This window comes from Haematobia irritans, chromosome 3, assembly GCF_050003625.1.
Source record: "Haematobia irritans isolate KBUSLIRL chromosome 3, ASM5000362v1, whole genome shotgun sequence".
Taxonomy (NCBI): Eukaryota; Metazoa; Arthropoda; class Insecta; order Diptera; family Muscidae; genus Haematobia; species Haematobia irritans.
Window position 1 is genome coordinate 12,191,154 of NC_134399.1, and position 22,277 is coordinate 12,213,430.

General features: G+C 27.9%; 1 protein-coding gene across 1 annotated transcript; it reads left to right on the forward strand.

The window, feature by feature from the left end:
• Positions 1-14,978: 14,978 nt before the first annotated feature.
• On the forward strand, positions 14,979-17,053 carry gt (transcription factor giant). Its single transcript, XM_075299450.1, has 2 exons — positions 14,979-15,320; positions 15,460-17,053. The coding sequence occupies exons 1-2, from the start codon at positions 15,266-15,268 to the stop codon at positions 16,785-16,787; spliced, it is 1,383 nt and encodes a 460-aa protein (XP_075155565.1). The 5' UTR covers positions 14,979-15,265; the 3' UTR covers positions 16,788-17,053.
• The last annotated feature ends 5,224 nt before the right edge of the window (positions 17,054-22,277 follow it).

The following is a 22,277-nucleotide window of genomic DNA, read 5'->3' on the forward strand; positions in this document are numbered from 1 at the left end:
TTGTCGAAATTTTATTTCTATAGACTATTTTGTTAAAATTTTATTTCTATAGACTATTTTGTCGAAATTTTATTTCTAAAGACTATTTTGTCAAAATTTGATACTATAGAAAATTTTGTCAAAATCCGTGGTGGTAGATTCTAACCAGTAGAATTTTCGGCCTTTTTTATTTTTTATTTTTATTTTTTATTTTAAAAAGTTTGAAATACAGTAGAATTCGGTTATAGCGACCGCCAAGGGACCGAAATTATACGTCGTTATAACCGAACGTCGTTGTATCAAAATAAGTGTAGACAATATTTTTAAGTTTTTTTTTTTATCATATATATTCATATTTATTGAGATTGGAAATAGTTTAGAATTGTGGTTTGTTTTCTATTTACAAGAATTTATTTTAATAATTTACTTTCAATAATTTCAACTGAACTATATAAACTCTCTAATATATCAGAACCCCCCCAAAACGTAAATACTGGTTTAATGTGTGCACCGCACTCAAGGTTTCTGTCCTAGTTGGAATTTTGATTGGCTCATCTTCGTCATCTGGTTCATTATCGCTGTGAGTTTCATCATTTTCTTTTGTGTTCTCCACTATTTCTCTCAATGAAGGCTCTTCTGATGTCACGACGTTGTCATCGACATTTACGAACTTATCCCAGTCCTGATTTGAACTCGAACTCATCCCAAACTGGTTTGAATATTTCTTCTTTGTCATTTGCACCTCTGTTTGGGATAGTCGAAAGCAAATTCTGTGATTCCCCGCAGTATATGTTTCTTTATTTAGTATTGGCTGACGACAAAAAATGGAATGAAAAAAATAAAAATTAGTACACAGAACTTACATTGTCGTTATAACCGAATGTCCATTCCAAAGCAGACGTGCAAATTGGTCGTTAAAAGCAGATGGTCGCTAAAACCGGAGTCGTTCTAAGCGAATGCTTGCGCATGTACAAACTATTAAGAACCAAACTTGCTTTGAAAATCCGTCGTTATAAACGGATGGTAGTTATAACCGAGGTGGCTATAAATGAATTCTACTGTATATCACTTTTCAGAAAAGAAAAACAAAAACTATTTCGACGAATATGATTGATATACCCCTTTCAGAATGCATAACTTTTCTTTAAAAAGAAAATCGACTATCTTTGAAATGGAGTTCAAATACGGATTCCAAGAAATTACATACAAAAAACTCATCATTCTGTTTGCATATGCACCTCTAGTATTTAACAAATACAAATTAGCAATAGAAAAAACCCCTTTTCCTGGGATAACTGAAAAACATGAACAATAGAACCCTTTCGCATAGTCAATTAGTCGCTAATTTTAATTATTACCATTGCATGAGATATGACTACCTACCTAGGACTGACTAAAGATTCTCTGCAAAAAAAAGTGAAACCCTTTATGATACAATTTTTAAACATTTATGGCAGTTAAAAAACGCAATAACTACCTGTGAGTGTTTTACGTTTGGCCTTCTTTCCAGGAAACGCTAAAATAAACAGACGTTTTCCTAACAAAAATACACTAAAAAATTATGCAATAAAATTTGGTTGCGTTAAAAAAATGCTCGCAACGTAGAACTAAACCAACCCGTTTTTATGGCTATGGAGAGGTAATGTAAAAAGGCCCCTATAGGTCTATGGTAATTTAATCTAATAGCTACCTAAACTAGTAACTTAGAATCATCCAAAAAATCTTTGAAAAATATTGAAAATTTGCAACAATAGATTTTTCAAACGAAAGGATTGCACAGAAATTGCATCTTAACGAGTACGCCTGACTTGCCATGTAGTGACAAGAAGTCACACCATATTTCATATTTCAAGAGAATATTATCATCATATCCTAACCATATGCATGAATATAAAGCCATGTCTTTTGTTATATTTCGGAAAAAGGATATTCCTTAGAATTCTAAGGTCATTGCAATAAATAAAGTTAGTAACTCTTTTTTATGGCCAATCCCAATAGACGTTGACAGCCTCCTTATAGTTGGCAGCTACTGCTGCTAACAAGCCAGTGGTCCTATATTTAAAAAGGTTAGCAATGCAGGTAAAAAAACGACGTCGGTCCTAATTTAGTTAGTGACTAATTTTTAGTTAGTGACTAAGTTTTTTCCTCAATTGCTTAGTCAAAGCAACTACCACCACTAGGGGATTACACTATACACTTTTGGATTAAACTAATCCCTGTGGTTTTTTAAAAGGCTCATAATCCGGAGATTAGTTGATTTTTAGTGTTACATAGAGAAATTTCATTGATGGAGAACAAAAAAAAATAAAGAGAACAGGAACTAGTTATAAATAAGGATTAATATTTAAAATAGGAAAAAATGTCAAGGGGAAACTTCCACTTGTTATAAAAAAAGAGGGACATTAATAAGGGCAAATTAATATTTCAATTTTTACCTAGTCTATAAAAATTCATAATTTAAATAAAATAAAATAACTGGCTGTCAAAAAGAGATATGATATTAATAAGGTCAAATTAAATTAATTTCAATTTTTATCTAGTTCCAAAAAAAAGCTCGATAAATTATATAAATAAATAATTTGTAATTAAATAGATTTTCAATTAATACATTTAGGTCAAAACATACATATAAGTACAGTCCCTGCCAGCCTAGTTAAAAAATATTGATCATTTATATAAATAAATATTTTGTAATTAAATAGATTTTCAATTAGAACATTTAGGTCGAAAAATGTAAGTACAGTCCCTGCCAGCCTATTTAAAAAAATATTGATAATTTATATAAATAAACATTTTTTTAATTAATTAGAATAGATTTTCAATTAGTACATTTAGGTCGCAAAATATAAGTACAGTTCCTGCCTGTATTTCAAAGTTCGATTTTATCTCCATCGCTCTTACGTGACACTACTCGTACGCCAATCACCACTGTTATGGGAAAATCTACCAAAAAGTTCGATTTCGCTTCTATAGACTCTTAAGTGATACTACAACAACCCCCAACTGCTATGGGGAAATGTGCCAAAATTTTTTTATTTTGTCATCACTATTAAAATATACATTTTTATATTTGGTGAAATACACCTAGACCTCGCTTTGCGTTGTTTGGGAGTTGCGTCGCTACTGAATTAGTACTAGTTTTCACTTTGCGTCGTTAGATTTTCGAAGTTACGTTGTTATCGTTGTTATCTATCTCCAATATTTGCTTGATTTGCCATAGAAACTCATAATTCACTTTGCGTCTTGTTTTTTTTTGGAACGTATCTGCTACGCAAAGCGAGGTTTAGGTGCATCAAGAGTAAATAGCTTCCTATAAATTATTTGAAGAAAACTAAAGACAGCGCTGAAAGCTGAACATTTTTTGAAATTCAAAATAGAATAAAGTGATTTTCAGATATTTTTCCAAACATTTTGCCTCGGATAAAATAACTGACTGACAGACGTTTGGTACATCAGCATCACTTGAAAAACGAAAATAGGTTCCTTTACTTCTACCGCACAATGGCCACCAAAATCTATGAATCTCAATATTTGGAACTTCTATTCCTGGGGCCTTTTAGAGAGTAAGGCTGGCACTAAAAAATACCAAAGCATCGATAGTCTCAAGACGGCGCCTGGTTGTTAGTGGGCCGAAATCACGGTTGCCACAATTGGTAGAATTCAACCAAAAATGGTAGATTTTTTTTACTGTTTTGTAGATTGTAATGTTTTGGTAGATTTCCACTCCAACTAAGAGGTTTTCACAAACTTTTATGGAAACAATTTTCTATAGAAATAAAATTTTGACGAAATTTTCTATAGAAATAAAATTTTGACAAAATTTTCTATAGAAATAAAATTTTGACCAAATTTTCTATAGTAAAAAAATTTTTATAAAATTTTCTATAATAAAGTAACAAAATAACAAAATTTTCTTTAGAAATCCAACTTTTGACAAAATTTTCTATAATAAAATAAAATTTTGTTAAAATTTTCTATAGAAATAAAATTTTGTCTAAATTTTCTGTAATAAAATAAAATTTTGACAAAATTTTCTATAAAAATAAAATTTTGACAAAATTTTCTATATATATATATATAATAAAATTATATAAAAATAAAATTTTGACAAAATTTTCTATAGAAATAAAATTTTGACAAAATTTCTTATAGAAATAAAATTTTGTCTACATTTTCTGTAATAAAATAAAATTTTGACAAAATTTTCTATAAAAATAAAATTTTGACAAATTTTTCTATAAAAATTTTGACAAAATTTTCTATAAAAATAAAATTTTGACAAAATTTTCTATAAAAATAAAATTTTGACAAAATTTTCTATAGAAATAAAATTTTAAGAAAATTTTCTATAGAAATAAAATTTTGACAAAATTTTCTATATAAATAAAATTTCCACAAAATTTTCTATAGAAATAAAATTTTGTTAAAATTTTCTATAGAAATAAAAATTTGTTAAAATTTTCCATAGAAATAAAAATTTGTTAAAATTTTCCATAGAAATAAAATTTTGACAAAATTTTCTATAGAAATAAAATTTTTATTCTGATTATTAATTTTGTTCGGCTTGAGGTCATAGAAACAATCGATTATTGATTTGTTTTAATATTTATTTCCAATATTTCGGTTAGTGCCACTAATAATCAGAATAAACATAAAATAGGTCAACACTCAAAAATATTTTTAAAAAAGAAATAAAATTTTGTTAAAATTTTCTATAGAAATAAAAATTTGTTAAAATTTTCAATAGAAATAAAATTTTAACAAAAATTTTCTATAGTAATAAAATTTTCTATAGAAATAAAATTTTGACAAAAAATATAAATAAAATTTCCACAAAATTTTCTATAGAAATAAAATTTTGTTAAAATTTTCTATAGAAATAAAAACTTGTTAAAATTTTCCATAGAAATAAAATGTTGACAAAATTTTCTATAGAAATAAAATTTTTATTCTGATTATTAATTTTGTTCGGCTTGAGGTCATAGAAACAATCGATTATTGATTTGTTTTAATATTTATTTCCAATATTTCGGTTAGTGCCACTAATAATCAGAATAAACATAAAATAGGTCAACACTCAAAAATATTTTTAAAAAAGAAATAAAATTTTGTTAAAATTTTCTATAGAAATAAAAATTTGTTAAAATTTTCCATAGAAATAAAATTTTAACAAAAATTTTCTATAGTAATAAAATTTTCTATAGAAATGAAATTTTGACAAAATTTTCTATAGTAATAAAATTTTGATAAAATTTTCTATAGAAATAAAATTTTGTTAAAATTTTCTATAGAAATAAAAATTTGTTAAAATTTTCCATAGAAATAAAATTTTGTTAAAATTATCCATAGAAATAAAATTTTGTTAAAATTTTCTATAGAAATTAAATTTTGTTAAAATTTTCTATAGAAATAAAAATTTGTTAAAATTTTCCATAGAAATAAAATTTTGACAAAATTTTCTATAGAAATAAAATTTTGAGAAAATTTTTTATAGAAATAAAATTTTGAGAAAATTTTCTATACAAAATTTTGAGAAAATTTTCTATAGAAATAAAATTTTAACAAAAATTTTCTATAGTAATAAAATTTTCTATAGAAATAAAATTTTGACAAAATTTTCTATAGAAATAACATTTTGTTAAAATTTTCTATAGAAAAAAAAAATGTTAAAATTATCCATAGAAATAAAATTTTGTTAAAATTTTCTATAGAAAAAAAAATTGTTAAAATTATCCATAGAAATAAAATTTTGTTAAAATTTTCAATAGAAATTAAATTTTGTTAAAATTTTCTATAGAAATAAATATTTGTTAAAATTTTCCATAGAAATAAAATTTTGACAAAATTTTCTATAGAAATCAAATTTTGACAAAATTTTCTTAAAAAAAATAAAATTTTGACAAAATTTTCTTAAAAAAATAAAATTTTGACAAAATTTTCTTAAAAAAATAAAATTTTGACAAAATTTTCTATAGGAATAAATTTTTGACAACATTTTCTATAATAATATAAAATTTTCACAACATTTTCTGTAGAAATAAATTTTTAACAAAATTTTCTATAGAAATACAATTTTGACAAATGTTCTATAGAAATAAAATGTTGACAAAATTTTCTATACAAATAAAATTTTAATAAAAATGTTCTATAGTAATACAATTTTGATAAAATTTTGAAAAAATTTCTATAAAAATAAAATTTTGCCAAAATTTTCTATAGAAATAAAATAAAGACAATATTTTTTATAGAAATAGAATTTTAAGAAATAAAAATTTGACAAAATTTTCTACAGACATAAAATTTTGATAAAGATTTCTATAGAAATAAAATTTTGATAGCATTTTCAAAAATTCTAAAATTTTTTGGTATTTCCGACATGTTTTGCTTTTGAACAATAAAATTAGAAAAAATATAGCGATTTACCTTGTTTTTTTAGAATATACAGAAGAAAATTTCTAAAAGCGTTTTAACTTTATTTTAGTTGATGAAAGTGTAATGGCTTTTTCGCCCATTTGAAAAAAAAGGCTACATGGCAAAATTTATAGTAGGCTCAGATGTCAAAATTTATAGTAATTCTATTGCCGATTAAATTAAATTTGGTTCATGAACTTTAGATTTCAATTAAATTTACCAAATAACAGAAACTTTTCCCTATTTTAATTATTTTTTGATTCCTTTAATGAATTAAAAATGAGAAGTACACAATTTTATTAAATTTGAAATACTTGCCCCCATTTTCAGGAAGCTCGGTTAGTGCTACGTTAGCTAACGAACTTTTAAACCGTACTATGGACATGCCTGTCATCTTGTCTAGATATTCCATATACCAGTTAGGAACTTAAATGCTAAAAATTTTTCAGTTAAAGTTAACCGGAGAGAAGATATTCCGATTTTACTTTTTGTTATCTGGGAGTTAAATTCTAACGGAGATACATGAAAATGGCCGTTAGATTGTCTTCATAATTTTCTAAATTGAGAAAATTCCACTTAAACTGTGTCTATTTCGAATCTCATAAAGCGCTATAGACATTTTAATAATCCTTCAAAATATTAAATTTTCTTAAACAAAAAAAATATTTTTAATAAATATTCTTCAATTTTATAAAAAGTAGTATCATGTTCCAATTAGTAAAATATTGTAATTAAAATTTTTGTAAAATAAACTCACATATTCTTTCATGGTGGATCCTTTTTTTGGGTATACGAGTATGCAGCAGAAATATCTGCTAAGATTACAAACATTTACTGTACTATTCGATTTTGAAAAAACAAAACTCGATTAATCGAAATTATCGCATATAAAAGTGGACATCGAATTTTTTTAACTTAAAGTCGTCAGGATATCATCCTAGATATCCTCATTATATCCATCTTAGTGCAACTTGCCACAACCAACCTGTTTTAGGACCAGACTACTCATTCTAGTGATTTAGAAAAAAAAAGAAAAACAAACAAATATTTAAAGTTCGGCAAAATGCTGAATAACTTCTACCAAAGATTGTTTTGGAGTTAAACTATAGTGATTAAGGTCATTGTTTATTCATTAAAGTCCTTTAAATCCTTTATTCTGATACTTCATGACATACACAGACCTGCGCGCACACACACACATGTGTCAAGACTTGCAAATTCTTATTAACGCTAAACGAAGCGTCTTACTTAAGTAAGGATTTAATCATTCGATCTGCTAGCATTATTTGGCTTAGTCACTATGACTAAGACCTGATAATAGATCCTGCTTAAAGACAAATTCTTCTTGAGTGTTCGCTATAGGCTTAGCGCGAGTGTGTGTGCGTAAGGGTGTGTGTGAGAGTGAGTTAGTGTGTATGGCTTAACTAGGTGCTAGATGATATAAGCCATTACTCTGCAGGAATTTTGCACTAAATGTATGCATGTATTAACACCATGACGAAATTTTTAAATCCTTTGCTTTTTCTAGAATCCTTTACTTAGTTGCGAAAAAATCTCTTAAACTAAATTGCCATGGAATACACACAATTGTCTATATTCGATTGGTAATGTACGGTCATTTAAATGCATATGACATTGTAATTAAAAATTGAAGGTCTATAGCATTTTAGTTAGGAATATATTATTAAATTAAATTATAAATATATATAGAGTAATAAATAATTATAATATATAAATTATTGATAAAATAAAATGTTAATCAATTTAGTTTCATTAGAATAATTTCACTACATTTGATTTAATTTTTTTTTTCGGTACAAACATTTTTCTCCTTAATCAAATTTAATTCTCTCCAACTATGATGTTTAATAATTAATATTTTAGAATTATTTTATAATAATAGACTGGGCTGCAATCATGGTTGCTACAGTTGGTAGAATTCTACAAAAAATGGTAGATTTTTTACTGTTTGGTAGGTTGGTAGAATTCTTGATGGTTTGACAGATTTTGCAAATTATACCACTCCAACTAAGAGGTACTTCACAAAACTTCTATAGAAATAAAATTTTGACAAAATTTTCTATAGAAATACAATTTTGATAAAATTTTTTATAGAAATAAAATTTTGACAAAATTTTCTATAGAAATAAGATTTTGACAAAATTTTTTATAGAAATAAAATTTTGACTTAATTATCTATAGAAATAAAATTTTGACAAAATTTTTTATAGAAATAAAATTTTGACAAAATTTTCTATAGAAATAAAATTTTGACAGAATTATCTATAACAAGTAAGAAAAGTCTAAAGTCGGGCGGGGCCGACTATATTATACCCTGCACCACTTTGTACATCTACATTTTCGATACCATATCACATCCGTCAAATGTGTTGGGAGCTATATATAAAGGTTTGTCCCAAATACACACATTTAAATATCACTCGATCTGGACAGAATTTTTTAGTCTTCTACAAAATCTATAGACTCAAAATTTAAGTCGGCTAATGCACAAGGGTGGAACATAATGCTAGTAAAAAAAAATATGGGAAACATTTAAATCTGAAGCAATTTTAAGAAAACTCCGCAAAAGTTTATTTATGATTTATCGCTCGATATATATGTATTAGAAGTTTAGGAAAATTAGAGTCATTTTTACAACTTTTCGACTAAGCAGTGGCGATTTAACAAGGAAAATGTTGGTATTTTGACCATTTTTGTCGAAATCAGAAAAACATATATATATGGGAGCTATATCTAAATCTGAACCGATTTCAATCAAATTTGGCACACATGACTATATTACTAATTGTACTCCTAGTGCAAAATTTCAACCAAATTGGGCCAAAATTCTGGCTTCTGGGGCCATATAAGTCCAAATCGGGCGAAAAATATATATGGAAGCTATATCTAAATCTGAACCGATTTCAATCAAATTTGGCACACATGATTATACTACCAATTGTACTCCTTGTGCAAAATTTCAAGCTAATCGGGACAAAACTCTGGCTTCTGGGTTCATATAAGTGCATATCGGGCGAAATATATATATATGTGAGCTATATCTAAATCTGAATCGATTTCAACCAAATTTGGCACCCATAGCAACAAATTGGGCCTAAACTCTGGCTTTTAGGACCATATTAGTCCATATCGGGCGAAAGATATATATGGGAGCTATATCTAAATCTCGACCGATTTCAATCAAATATTGCACACTTGACTATACTCCTAGTGCAAAAATTCAACCAAATTCGGCCAAAAATGTGGCTTCTGGGGCCATATAAGTCAATATCGAGCGAAAGATATATATGGGAGCTATATCTAAATCTGAACCGATTTCAATCAAATTTTGCACACTTGACTATACGACTAAGTGTTATGTTTGTACAAAATTTCAAGCAAATCGGTATAAAACTCTGGCTGCTGGGTCCATATTAATGCATATCGGGCGAAAGATATATATGGGAGCTATATCTAAATCTAAACCGATTTCTTCCGAAATCAATAGGGTTCTATTCTTACCCAAATTAGGAACATGTGCCAAATTTGGAGGCGATTGGACTTAAATTGCGAACTAGACTTTGATCACAAAAATGTGTTCACAGACAGACGGACGGACGGACGGACGGACAGACGGACAGACGACTCAGGGACCCACCATGAACATTATTGCCAAAGACACCATGTGTCTATCTCGTCTCCTTCTGGGTGTTACAAACATATGCACTAACTTATAATACCCTGTTCCACAGTGTGGCGCAGGGTATAAAAATGAAATTTTGACAAAATTTTCTATAGAAATAAAATTTTGACAAAATTTTCTATAGAAATAAAATTTTCACAATTTTTTTTATAGAAATAAAGTTTTGACAAAATTTTCTATAGAAATAAAATTTTGACAAAATTTTTATAGAACTAAAATTTTGACAAAATTTTCTACAGAAATAAAATTTTGACAAAATTATCTATAGAAATGAAATTTTGACAAAATTTTCTATAAGAAAAAATTGAGAAAATTTTTTATAGAAATAAAATTTTGCAAAAGGTTTTTGGTTGGTAGTTTTTTAGTAAAATTTCTCTAAACTTTGGTAGAATAGTTTTGGCTCGAGTGGCAACCGTGGTTGCAAATTGACAACCATATTCATCCTCTGTTGGTTAAGCTACTCTTGTATATGGTTTTAAGTTGAAGTCAAAGCATTATTTTATAATTTATTTTATAATTATATATTATAATATAACTAATTTAATGTTAATGCTTTTATTCCATTTCCTGAAAAATATAAAAAGAAATTTATTTCATGATTTTAGAAGGAAAATAAATAAATATCGTCTTAGAAAATTTTTATGTATATAATAAGTTTTATAAATTTTAATGCAATCCAATTAAATACATTTTATTGATCTAATTTCTGTACAATAATTTTATTTAATTCAAATTCATTTATTTAAATTTAATTCTATTATTATTATTATTATTTTCATTTGTTGATATAGATCCCAGCAAAAAAATTTGGAAGTTCTTCCAACGGCACAACTTTAAAAGCACTTCCAGAAGATGCACTCCCAATGATGTTCTTTATTTTAACTACCCAGGAAATTCTTTTAATTAAGTTTTTCATAACTTGGTTTTTTCATACTTTTAATGGGTAATTTTAACTTTTTTTGTTTCAAATAGGTTAAAAACAGAGTAAGAATTCATAAAATGGTACACATCATTTAAATGTTGTCCAAAAAAATGCTAAATCCATTCTGAAAAAATTTTGAATTTTTGAAAATATTTGAGGTCAAACGTTTCCGACAAAAAGGTCAAACGTTTCCATTAAAAATTATAAAAAATAATAAAAATTATTTATTTGACAAAATATCACAGAATTTTTTAATTTACATTGAATTCGGAGTTCTTTATATTAACTGCACAGGAAGTTCATTTGAGTCAATTTTTTATATCTCGCTATTTCACATTTTTAATGGGAAATTTTTAAAAGTTTTATTGTTTCAAATGGGTTAAAAACAGATGAAAAATGAATAAAACTATGCAAATTATTTAAATTTTGCCGAAAAAATGCTAAACCCTTTCTAGAAAAATTGCGAATTTTTGAAAATATTTGATGTCATGCGTTAACATATAATGCATTAAAAATCATAAAAAATTTTAAAAATTATTTATTCGTCAAAATATCACAAAATTTCTTAATTCACATCCAAATCACTGGATTCGCATCACACCTTAAGAAGTAACGCAAATTCAGTGCAACGGCTGTTGAAATGATGGACATCCGTCCTATGATAAGCCCATGTTCAAATCATGGCTTCTTCGCCAATTTTGCAACACTTCTGGATCCAAAAAAATATTTTCACTAATTTTTTGGTGACGCTTTTTTTGCTGGGTTATTTATTAATTTCGACTTAAAGGCCCCTTTTTGATAAAAATTCTTTTAAGATTTTTGATTAATTGTAAAATTTATTTTTTTAAGAGACCTTTTGTTTTTTATTTATTTCGGCTTAAAGGCCCCTTTTTAATTAAATTCTTTTACAATCGAAAATCGTAAAAGGAATTTTATTGAAAAGGGTCCCAGCAAAAAATTTTGGAAGTTCTTCCAAAGGCACAACTTTAAAAGCACTTCCAGAAGGTGGACTCCCAATGATGTTCTTTATTTTAACTACCCAGGAAGTTCTTGTAATTCAATTTCTTATAACTTGGTTTTTTCATACTTTTAATGGGTAATTGTAACTTTTTTTGTTTCAAATTGGTTAAAAACAGTTTAAGAATTCATAAAATGGTACAAATCATTTAAATTTTGTCGAAAAAAATGCTAAATCCAATCTGAAAAAATTGTGAATTTTTGAAAATATTTGCGGTCAAACGTTTCCAACAAGCGTTAGAAACCCATAAAAATTATAAAAAATTATAAAAATTGTTTATTGGCAAAATATCACAGAACTTTTTAATTTACATCCAAAACATTTAATACGGATCACACCTAAAGAAATGATGCAAATTCAGTGCAACGGCTGTTGAAATGGAGAACTTCCGTCCTATGACAAGCCCATGTTAAATTCATCGCTTCTGCGTCAATTTTTCACCACTTCCAGATCCAAAAAGAACATTTTCATTGTTTTTTTGGCGACGCTTTTTTGCTGGGGAACTCAAGCCGAAATAAATAAAATCGATAAACCTTGGTGCTTAATTGAATATTTTTTAAAACTCAATTAAGATTTTAATTGGAAACATTTTCGCGAAATTTTTTCTGTCTAGAAAAGAGAAAAAAATGATATTTAAATTTTAATTAAATGCTTTGACTTCAACTTAAAACCATATACAAGAGTAGCTTAACCAACAGTGGATAAATATGGTTGTCAAATTGCAACCACGGTTGCCACTCGAGCCAAAACTATTCTACCAAAGTTTAGAGAAATTTTACTAAAAAACTACCAACCAAAAACCTTTTGCAAAATTTTATTTCTATAAATTTTTTTTTTTTGTAGAAAATTTTGTCAAAATTTCATTTCTATAGATAATTTAGTCAACATTTTATTTCTATAAAAAATTTTGCCAAAATTTTATTTCTATAGAAAATTTTGTCAAAATTTTATTTCTATAGAAAATTTTGTCAAAATTTTATTTCTATAGAAAATTTTGTCAAAATTTTATTTCTATAGAAAATTTTGTCAAAATATTAGAAGTATAATAGAGGTATAATTTGCAGAATCTTCCAAACCATCAAGAATTCTACCAACCTACCAAACAGTAAAAAAATCAAAGGATTTAAAAATTTCGCCATGGTGTTAATACATGCATACATTTAATTTTTCTTTTTTATTGACCTTTTGTTTTTTATTTATTTAAAAATTTTGTTGAATCAATTAAATTTTTAATTGCATATTTTTTAAAACTCAATTAAGATTTTAATTGGAAAAATTTTCGCGAAATTTTTTTCTGTGTAGAAAAAAGAAAAAAAAATGATATTTAAATTTTAAATAACATTTTTTCTCTTTTCTACACAGAAAAAATGTTCCAATTAAAATCTTAATTGAGTTTTAAAAAATATTCAATTAAAAATTTAATTGATTCAATAAAATTTTTAATTGAAACAAAAATCAATCACAAAAATTAAAATTATCAATAAATTTTTTAATTCATAAATTTTTGTGTGTTTTCGATTTATATGGGGGCTATATATAATTATGGACCAATTCTTGCATGGTTGTTAGAGACCATATACTAACACCACGTACCCAATTTCAACCGGATCGGATGAATTTTGCTCCTCTAAGAGGCTCCGGAGGTCAAATCTGGGGATCGGTTTATATGGGGGCTATATATAATTATGGGCCGATGTGGACCAATTTTTGCATGGTTGTTAGAGACAATATACTAACACCACGGACCAAATTTCAATCGGATCGGATGACTTTTGCTCCTCTAAGAGGCTCCGGAGGTCAAATCTGGGGATCGGTTTATATGGGGGCTATATATAATTATGGGCCGATGTGGACCAATTTTTGCATGGTTGTTAGAGACCATATACTAATACCATGTACCAAATTTCAGCCGGATCGGATGAAATTTGCTTCTCTTAGAGGCTCCGCAAACCAAATCGGGGGATCGGTTTATATGGGGGCTATATATAATTATGGACCGATGTGGACCAATTTTTGCATGGTTGTTAGAGACCATATACTAACACCATGTACCAAATTTCAGCCGGATCGGATGAAATTTGCTTCTCTTAGAGCAATCGCAAGCCAAATTTGGGGGTCCGTTTATATGGGAGCTATACGTAAAAGTGAACCGATATGGCCCATTTTCAATACCATCCAACCTACATCAATAACAACTACTTGTTGACAAAGTTAATATAACCCCATCCTATGGTGGAGGGTATAAAACTAAAATATAATAATTTCCATGACCTAAAATTGAATTAAATTTGTTTTAGTGTCCTGAAGGTTCTATATTTTTTGAGTGTATTATACAAATGTAAAAACATAGCGTATTAAAAGGATTGACTCTGGCATCATGGTATGAAATAATTTTATTAAATTAATATTTATCTAAATAGATTATTAAAGTCAAGGAAAATCTTCTTATATTAGAGAAATTTTAACTAAAAATTTTTATGAACGGAAATAGATTTTATTAAATTAATATTTATTTAAATTATAATATATTATTATATTTAAACCTAAACTGAATCAAAGGATCCTATACAAATTTATTTTATTTCTCACAAATATTTTATCACATCCATATAAAATTCCATATACTAATGTCACTCGTATATATTTATGCAAATATTAATACTCCAACTTACATTGCTCTCTTACCATCCCTCCTTTCGACATATTGTAGCATCCCCTTACAGAATACCAACATTACCAATATTACCCTTTTTGGCATCATTGAAATTGTCACAGCTACCTGCTTTTTCTTCCTACATCGGGGGATGGAAAAAGAGTTAGGCATTGTTACTGCCTAACCCTACATAGGTATACCTAAGGGTATGAGAAAAAGAGAGAGAGAGAGAGAGAGAGAGTGAGAGTAGTAAGGGTGCAATCCTAATGCCTGTCAATGAAATTGCAACGCAGTCGCATAGATGCCAGGAAAAACTCAAAAGGTCTCTGGGTGTATATAAGCTGCGCCAAATGCATTTTCAAAACAGTACACATCGAACAGTCTTCGAATAAACATATCATCATCGTCTCTAGAAATATAATATAAGAAAAATTTAACCAACATTTTTCATTTAAAAATTTCGAAGACAAAGCCGTATTGTAAAACAAGGATTAATTTATTAAACGCAATCATAACACAAAGCCATTAACATTTCTGGATTATACTACAATTAAATCATCACAGAAAAGAATCGACAAAATGATGATTCACGAAAAATTAATGTCTGGACAATTTTTGTTGGATTTGAAAAACGGTTAGTATTCATAGAAAAATCAAAGACACCAATACCTCAAAAAAAAAGCGTTTAATTTTGTGGCTCTAATCAGTTTCCCCTCATATAAATTTTAATAAAACAATTACTAATATTCATTTTTTTCTCTTTTCAATTTTAGATCGCACTGGCCTATTACAAGCCGCCGCGGTTGCACACCACCATCACCAACAACAACCCATGCATATACAACCACCATCTCCACCAATGCCAGCCTTAGATTTATACTCAGCCTATGCGTATCAGCAACAATTACAACAACAATTGTTGAACTCTGCTGCTGTACCAACACAACATCACCAATCAAATCTACGTGCCGCTCCCCTTGGTGCTGAAGTTCTCGATCTATCACGTCGCTGTGAATCAGTTGAGACACCACGTAAAACTCCTTCACCCTATCAGACCAATTCGAGTTTTGGCACAGGCTCACCAGCTGGATCACCAACGACTTTGGGAGGACAACAAACAAATAATGCTGCTGTTGCCGCTGCTGCTGCTGGTCTATTGCCAGCCAATATCTTATATGCCGCCCAAACTGCCCAACAACAAACACAAAATTCGTTACCAGCTGGCCTAGCCTCGCTATATCCAGGTCTATACTATCCCAATGCAGTGAAACAAGAACCCATGTCAACTTCGCCACCACCACCCCCAGCCCAGACCATTGCTGCTCACCAACCAACGGCTCCTATGACAAACGGTAATAATCTCTTGCAAACTTTTGCCGCTGCTGCTGTTTCCTTCAGACAAGACCTGCCAGAACCCCACTCTCCACAGCAGCAACAACAACAAGAGCCACAATCACAAGCTAATACCGCCACCACTCCCACAAGCAGTACAAATGGATCGACAGCTATGGATGCCAAAAATACCCGCCCATTCAAGGCTTTTCCACGTGATCCCTTGGTTATCGCTGCTAATTTTGCTGCTACCGATGTTCTCTTGGACAATCCTCGTGTTGAACGTTATACTGAATATCGCAAACGTGTTCTTGAACAAATTCGTAGCTCCAATGGAGGATCCCGTACTGTGACCAATCCCAAAATGCGTCGTACCAATTCTCGCAGTGGTAGCATTCATGAGGGTTCCTCTAACAATAATAGTGAGAATGAGGAAAGACAACATTGTGAAGAATCCAGCGATTGCGATTCCAACTCTGGCAATGATAGCCAATCTTCAGGAAATAATGCCAACAGTGCTGCCGTCACTAACTCTGGAAATAATGCCCCCAACTCTATAAATGCATCCGGTGGAATTGTTAAAGATGCTGCTTACTATGAACGCCGCCGCAAAAATAACGCTGCTGCCAAAAAATCCCGTGACCGTCGTCGCATCAAGGAGGACGAGATTGCCATTCGTGCTGCTTATCTTGAACGTCAAAATATTGAATTGCTTTGCCAAATTGATGCCCTTAAAGCCCAACTCAAGGCATTGACCTCAAAAATGTAAAGCCAATCGAAAAAAAGCATCTCTCACCCCACCTCTCCTTGTCTGCGTTGAACGCTTTAAGGAAAAGCCTATCTGTGACATAATCATACCGCACATCTATTGTGCTGTATTAGTATCTTGTATATATTTCTAGCTGTAGATCGGTTGACTGACTAAACCAATATCTTGGATTACTCTCTTGTAAATAATTCCCATGTCCATCATCCGTAGTTTATAAGTATTAATAATTATATTTTCAAATAAAAAACTAAAATTTGTTAAAACAATCCAAACGTATTTTTGTCGTAATATTGAGAAGGAAAATTCAGCCATTATAAAAAAATCACTTCTAAATTAAAATGTGTGAATTCAATTCTCTAAAAATAATTTAAAATATTCGCAACAAAAATAAAATTTTGACAAAATTTTTAAAAGAAATAAAATTTTGACAAAATTTTCTATAGAAATACAATTTTGCAAAAATTTTCTATAGATACAAAATTAAAAAAAAATCTATAGAAATAAAATTTTAACAAAAAATTTCTAAAGAAATAAAATGTTGACATTTTTTTTTTAATTTTCTATAGAAATGAAATTTTGACAAGATTTTCTATACAAAATAAAATTTTCTACAGAAATAAAATTTTGCAAAAATTTTCTATAGAAATAAAACTTTGAGAAAATTTTCTATAGAAATAAAATTTTGCAAAAATTTTCTATAAAAATAAATTTTGATGAATTTCATTTCTATAGAAAATTTTTTCAAAAAAAATTGTCAACATTTTATTTCTTTAGAAATTTTTTGTTAAAATTTTATTTCTATAATTTTTTTTTTTTTAATTTTATATCTATAGAAAATTTTCGCAAAGTTTTATTTCTATAGAAAATTTTGTCAAAATTTAACACAAAATAAAATTTTGAGGAAATTTTCTATAGAAATAAAATTTTGAGAAAATTTTCAATATATTTTTTTTCTATAGAAATAAAATTTTGACAAAATTTTGGGAAAATTGTCTATAAAAATAAATTTTTGAGGAAATTTTCTATAGAAATAACATTTTGAGAATGTTTTCAATGGAATTTTTTATCTATAGAAATAAAATTTTGCAAAAATTTTCTATAGAAATAAAATTTTGAAAAAATTTTCTATAGAAATAAAATTTTGAAAAAATTTTCTATAGAAAAAAAATTTACAAAATTTCCTACAAAAATAAAATTTAAAAAAAAAAATTCTACAGAAATAAAATTTTAACGAAATTTTCTATAGAAATAAAATTTTGACAAAATTTTCTATAGAAATAAAATTTTGACAAAATCTGTTGTTCAAAGATTTATTTCGGCAAAAAAAGCCGACTATCATAAACCTTTTTTTGGAAGGTTCAAGTGTGGTTCACTTTGGGTTTAGTGAACTGCCTGAATTTATTCTGATAATTGGTTGATCGATTTGCTGCAAGTATAGGATGCTGATGAGGAATGTGGTAGTTCCGAAACGTGCGTCCATCCAACCAACTTGCAGTCTATAGGGCTTTGCTCAAATAAATTTGACAAACATTCTTTTCCTCTGTTGGTTAAGCTACACTTGTAGTTTAGTCAATGCATGGTTTTAAGCTGAAATCAAAAACAACAATAAAATTTTTTATAGAAATAAAACTTTCTATAAAATAAAATTTTCTGTGGAAATAAAATTTTGAGAAAATTTTCTATACAAATTAAATATTTGAGAACATTTTTATAGGAATACAATTTTGACAAAATTTTCTATAGAAATAAAATTTTGCAAAAAATTTCTATAGAAATAACATTTTGACAAGATTTTCTATAGAAATAAAATTTTGACAAAATTTTCTATAGAAATAAAATTTTACAAAAAATGTCTATGGAAATAAAATTTTGCAAAAATTTTCTATAGAAATAAAATTTTGATAAATTAAATTTTGCCAAAGTTTTCTATAAAAATAAAATTTTGCAAAAATTTTCTATAGAAATAAAATGTTTATAAATTAAATTTTGACAAAATTTTCTATAGAAACAAATTTATAGAAATAAAATTTTGACAAAATTTTCTATAGAGATAAAATTTTGCAAAAGTTTTCTATAGAAATAAAATTGTGACAAAATTTTCTATATGAAAATAAATTTTTGATAATTTTTTTGAGGGGAAATCAAGTGGAAAGTGAAATCTATTTGAAGGGAAATCCAGGGGTCTAATCACGGCATTCGATATCGAGAACTTTTGATCGAAATCAAAATTTTTCGGATCACGGGAGTCGATATCGAGTTTTTTTTATCGACAATTTTTTCGATTGGTAAATTGCAATCGTAAAACATTTTTCCCTTGTTTTTTACATTGTTTTCGCCATATAGGAATAGTAAATATATTAGTTTTAGTTCGAATTGTTGCTAGTTTGTAATAAATTTACATATAATGAACATATTTTGAATATTTAGGACTAATGCAACTCCAATAAAAGTTATAAAAATTGGTCATAGTCGAGTTCGGCAGCGAGCATCCTAGCTTGATAAAGAACCATATATAAAGTGAACATGCTAGATCGATATCCAAGAGATTGTGATCAACCAAATACCGTACCATTCTGTGACAACATAACGCTTCTGGACCACCATGTAAGAATAGTGAATTATGAAAGCTTCCACTCGAAAAAAGTTTTAAGACGGCAGACAATTGTAAAGTGATAGAATTGACGTTGACATGCCACCAAAAATTATTTTCCATTTGAACGCCTCCTTCGTCAGCCGAAATCGTCCATTGAGCCTGCAAAAGGTAACTTTATAACAGTGCACACAATTTCAAACCCATGTACTTACACCAATAACAATGTGCACTTTTATTTCTTATTTGTCGCCGAATTATTTTATATTCATCTCATCCTCCAATTAGGAAGGAATTCGGAGGAATTTAAAAAGAGATATGGGTCCATAAGATATAATGCAATTCAATTTACTTTTTACTTTGAAACCTCCAAAAACATGTTTTTTTTCTACATTCTATTTTGTGACGCTAACTTAATTTTGTCATTTCATTTTGTTCTGCTTCGTTTTTTGCTGTTGGCAACGCTTGAGAAATTGCATCAAATTTCGATCGAATCCCGTGATCCAAACTTTTAATCGTATCGACAATTGTTTCGATACGATTATGAATTCGATATCGAATGCCGTGATTAGCCCCCAGATCGGGTATATCTGCCTGAGGGAGATGATTCTTTTTGGATCTTATATGCTAAATTCTTATGAAAGTTATATATTCGAATTATTCTTCCAAAACTGAACCACTTCCACGACCACTGTTCATTATTTTTTGATTTCGATTTGTTAGTACACTAAATTTGGTAGTTCTTTGGTAGCATTTTTTTTTAATTTTTATAGATTATATTCCACCACTTTCATAAAAAATACTTCAAAACGGTAATGTTAAAATGCGAAATATAAATTATCAAATTAACGCTGTGCCAGCAATTTTAGTACTGCATGATTTTAGTAAATTTTCTCTTCATACGTTTAATCGTTGTTTTTTAGAACAAATAACGCTGTCAGTGTTGCCAGACGCTGCAAAAACAAATGTGTTGTGCTGTACAGTGTTGCATTTCCGAAGGGGCGCCATCTATTGAGATAATTAGAGAGAAAGCCTGGATCGTTGATGTGTCCTCTTACTATTCAATCCCTCAGCAACGTTTGCTGGAAATTCGAGACGAGCCTCGGCAATGTGTCCGTTTGCTGGAAATTCACAAATCTGCAAATCATTGGTCGAAACGAGTTTTGCAAATACATATATCTTAACCTTTAACTGATGTGGAGAAGGTATATTTTAAGCCTTCCTATCGATTTTTAATTTACTGAGTGTTATCCTTGTTTTGTTCACTACAAGTCTAATATCTTTAATTTCTGACTTTAGTCATTTAAAAAGGTGTTATCCAACTCATATTAAAAGTAAATAAATTAAGAAAAAAAATCCAAAAATTACAGAGGTAAAAATTGCCACCACCTCGGTAGTTACAGGTTAGCGGTCCCAAATTGTAACATTTCTTATTTTCCAAATGTTCTAAAATTCAAGGAATCTTACACCATTCACTCCAATATGCTTCAGCATCATCGAAGCCAGCACAACATAATTATTTTAAAAAAAGTATTTGCGGAAATAAAGTTATTTTCTAATCGAAAACGTTTTACTTTGATATCTTGTAACATTTTTTTTAAATACTAATTTTGTCATTTCATTTTGTTCTGTTTCGTTTTTTGCTGTTGGTTATGCTAGAGAAACTGCATCAAATTTCGATCGAATGCCGTGATCCAAACTTTTAATCGTATCGACAATTTTTTAGATACGATTATGAATTCGATATCGAATGCCGTGATTAGCCCCCAGATATGTATTTACAAACCTTTATGAGAAATAACAACAAAGCTTTGTTGAATATTTTGGTATTTTCATCTAAAATGTATTTTTATTAAGATTTGCTCGTCAGATTTTGTTTATTTACTTTATTGGTGTTTGTTTTATTTTGTTATTATTATTTTTGTATTTATTTTATAATTAAAAAACATTAATTTTTTATACTAATTATTTTTGTTTGTTTTTTTCTCATATAACATATCTTATTCATTTTTTTGTTTTTGTTCTCATAATTTTTAATTCCGAACGAAAACAAAAAAAAAAACTTATTGAAGTAAATAAAATAAACGATGTTAACGGTCATCATCTTGGGATGACATGAGTTGTAGTAGAGATGTATCTATATGTAAAGGATGGGTTTGTTTTTTTTTTCAGAAATTTTGTCTATGGTGAATGTATTGTGGATGCAAATGGTTTAGTCACAGTATACTTGTATATATATGTAACAGTATATCATAATAATCATATATTCAGTTGGACTTATATTCCTCTTTAATATATGAATATATAATAGTAGTAATAGTAATTATAATTATTTAATCAATAATTACATATTTTGTTTTTGTTTATTTTGTGTGTGTATTGTTATTATTACATACTCTTTACTTTATTACTATTTTTTTCTCTTTTGTTTATTTATTTTTGTTTTTTTTTTTTTATTACATGGAGTAGTTTACTACTAACTACTACTAGTACAATATTTATAATGGTTTTAATTTATTGTTTTTTTTATTTATTATAATTTAATTACATCTAAAGTATGTTTGTTTACGTTAAAAAAAAAAAGAATAATAATAATAATGATAATATATAATATGTATAATATAAAGGAAATTATGCCATTTAAAGGTTACCTTTGATTCAAATATTGTTCATCATCTATTATTCGTGTAGTATAATTAAATAACGATTGTTAAAAATATAAAAAATAATAATAATAATATTGTAATGTATAAAAATTATAAATTGCTCCATGTGACTGCTTCTTTCCATCGTTCATCTCTCCATTCGAAACAAAAAAATAAAATAAAATATTTCTAAACTTATTTTTTTCCTTTTTTCGTTGACCTCATATCCCATGTGTGTCTGTCTGTTAAATAAAC

Excerpts from the sequence above, each read along its gene's own strand:
- gt (XM_075299450.1), top strand. The coding sequence starts at position 15,266 with ATGATGATTCACGAAAAATTAATGTCTGGACAATTTTTGTTGGATTTG. Across the intron at positions 15,321-15,459 it reads TTTGTTGGATTTGAAAAACG|ATCGCACTGGCCTATTACAA; the intron begins GTTAGTATTCAT and ends TTTCAATTTTAG.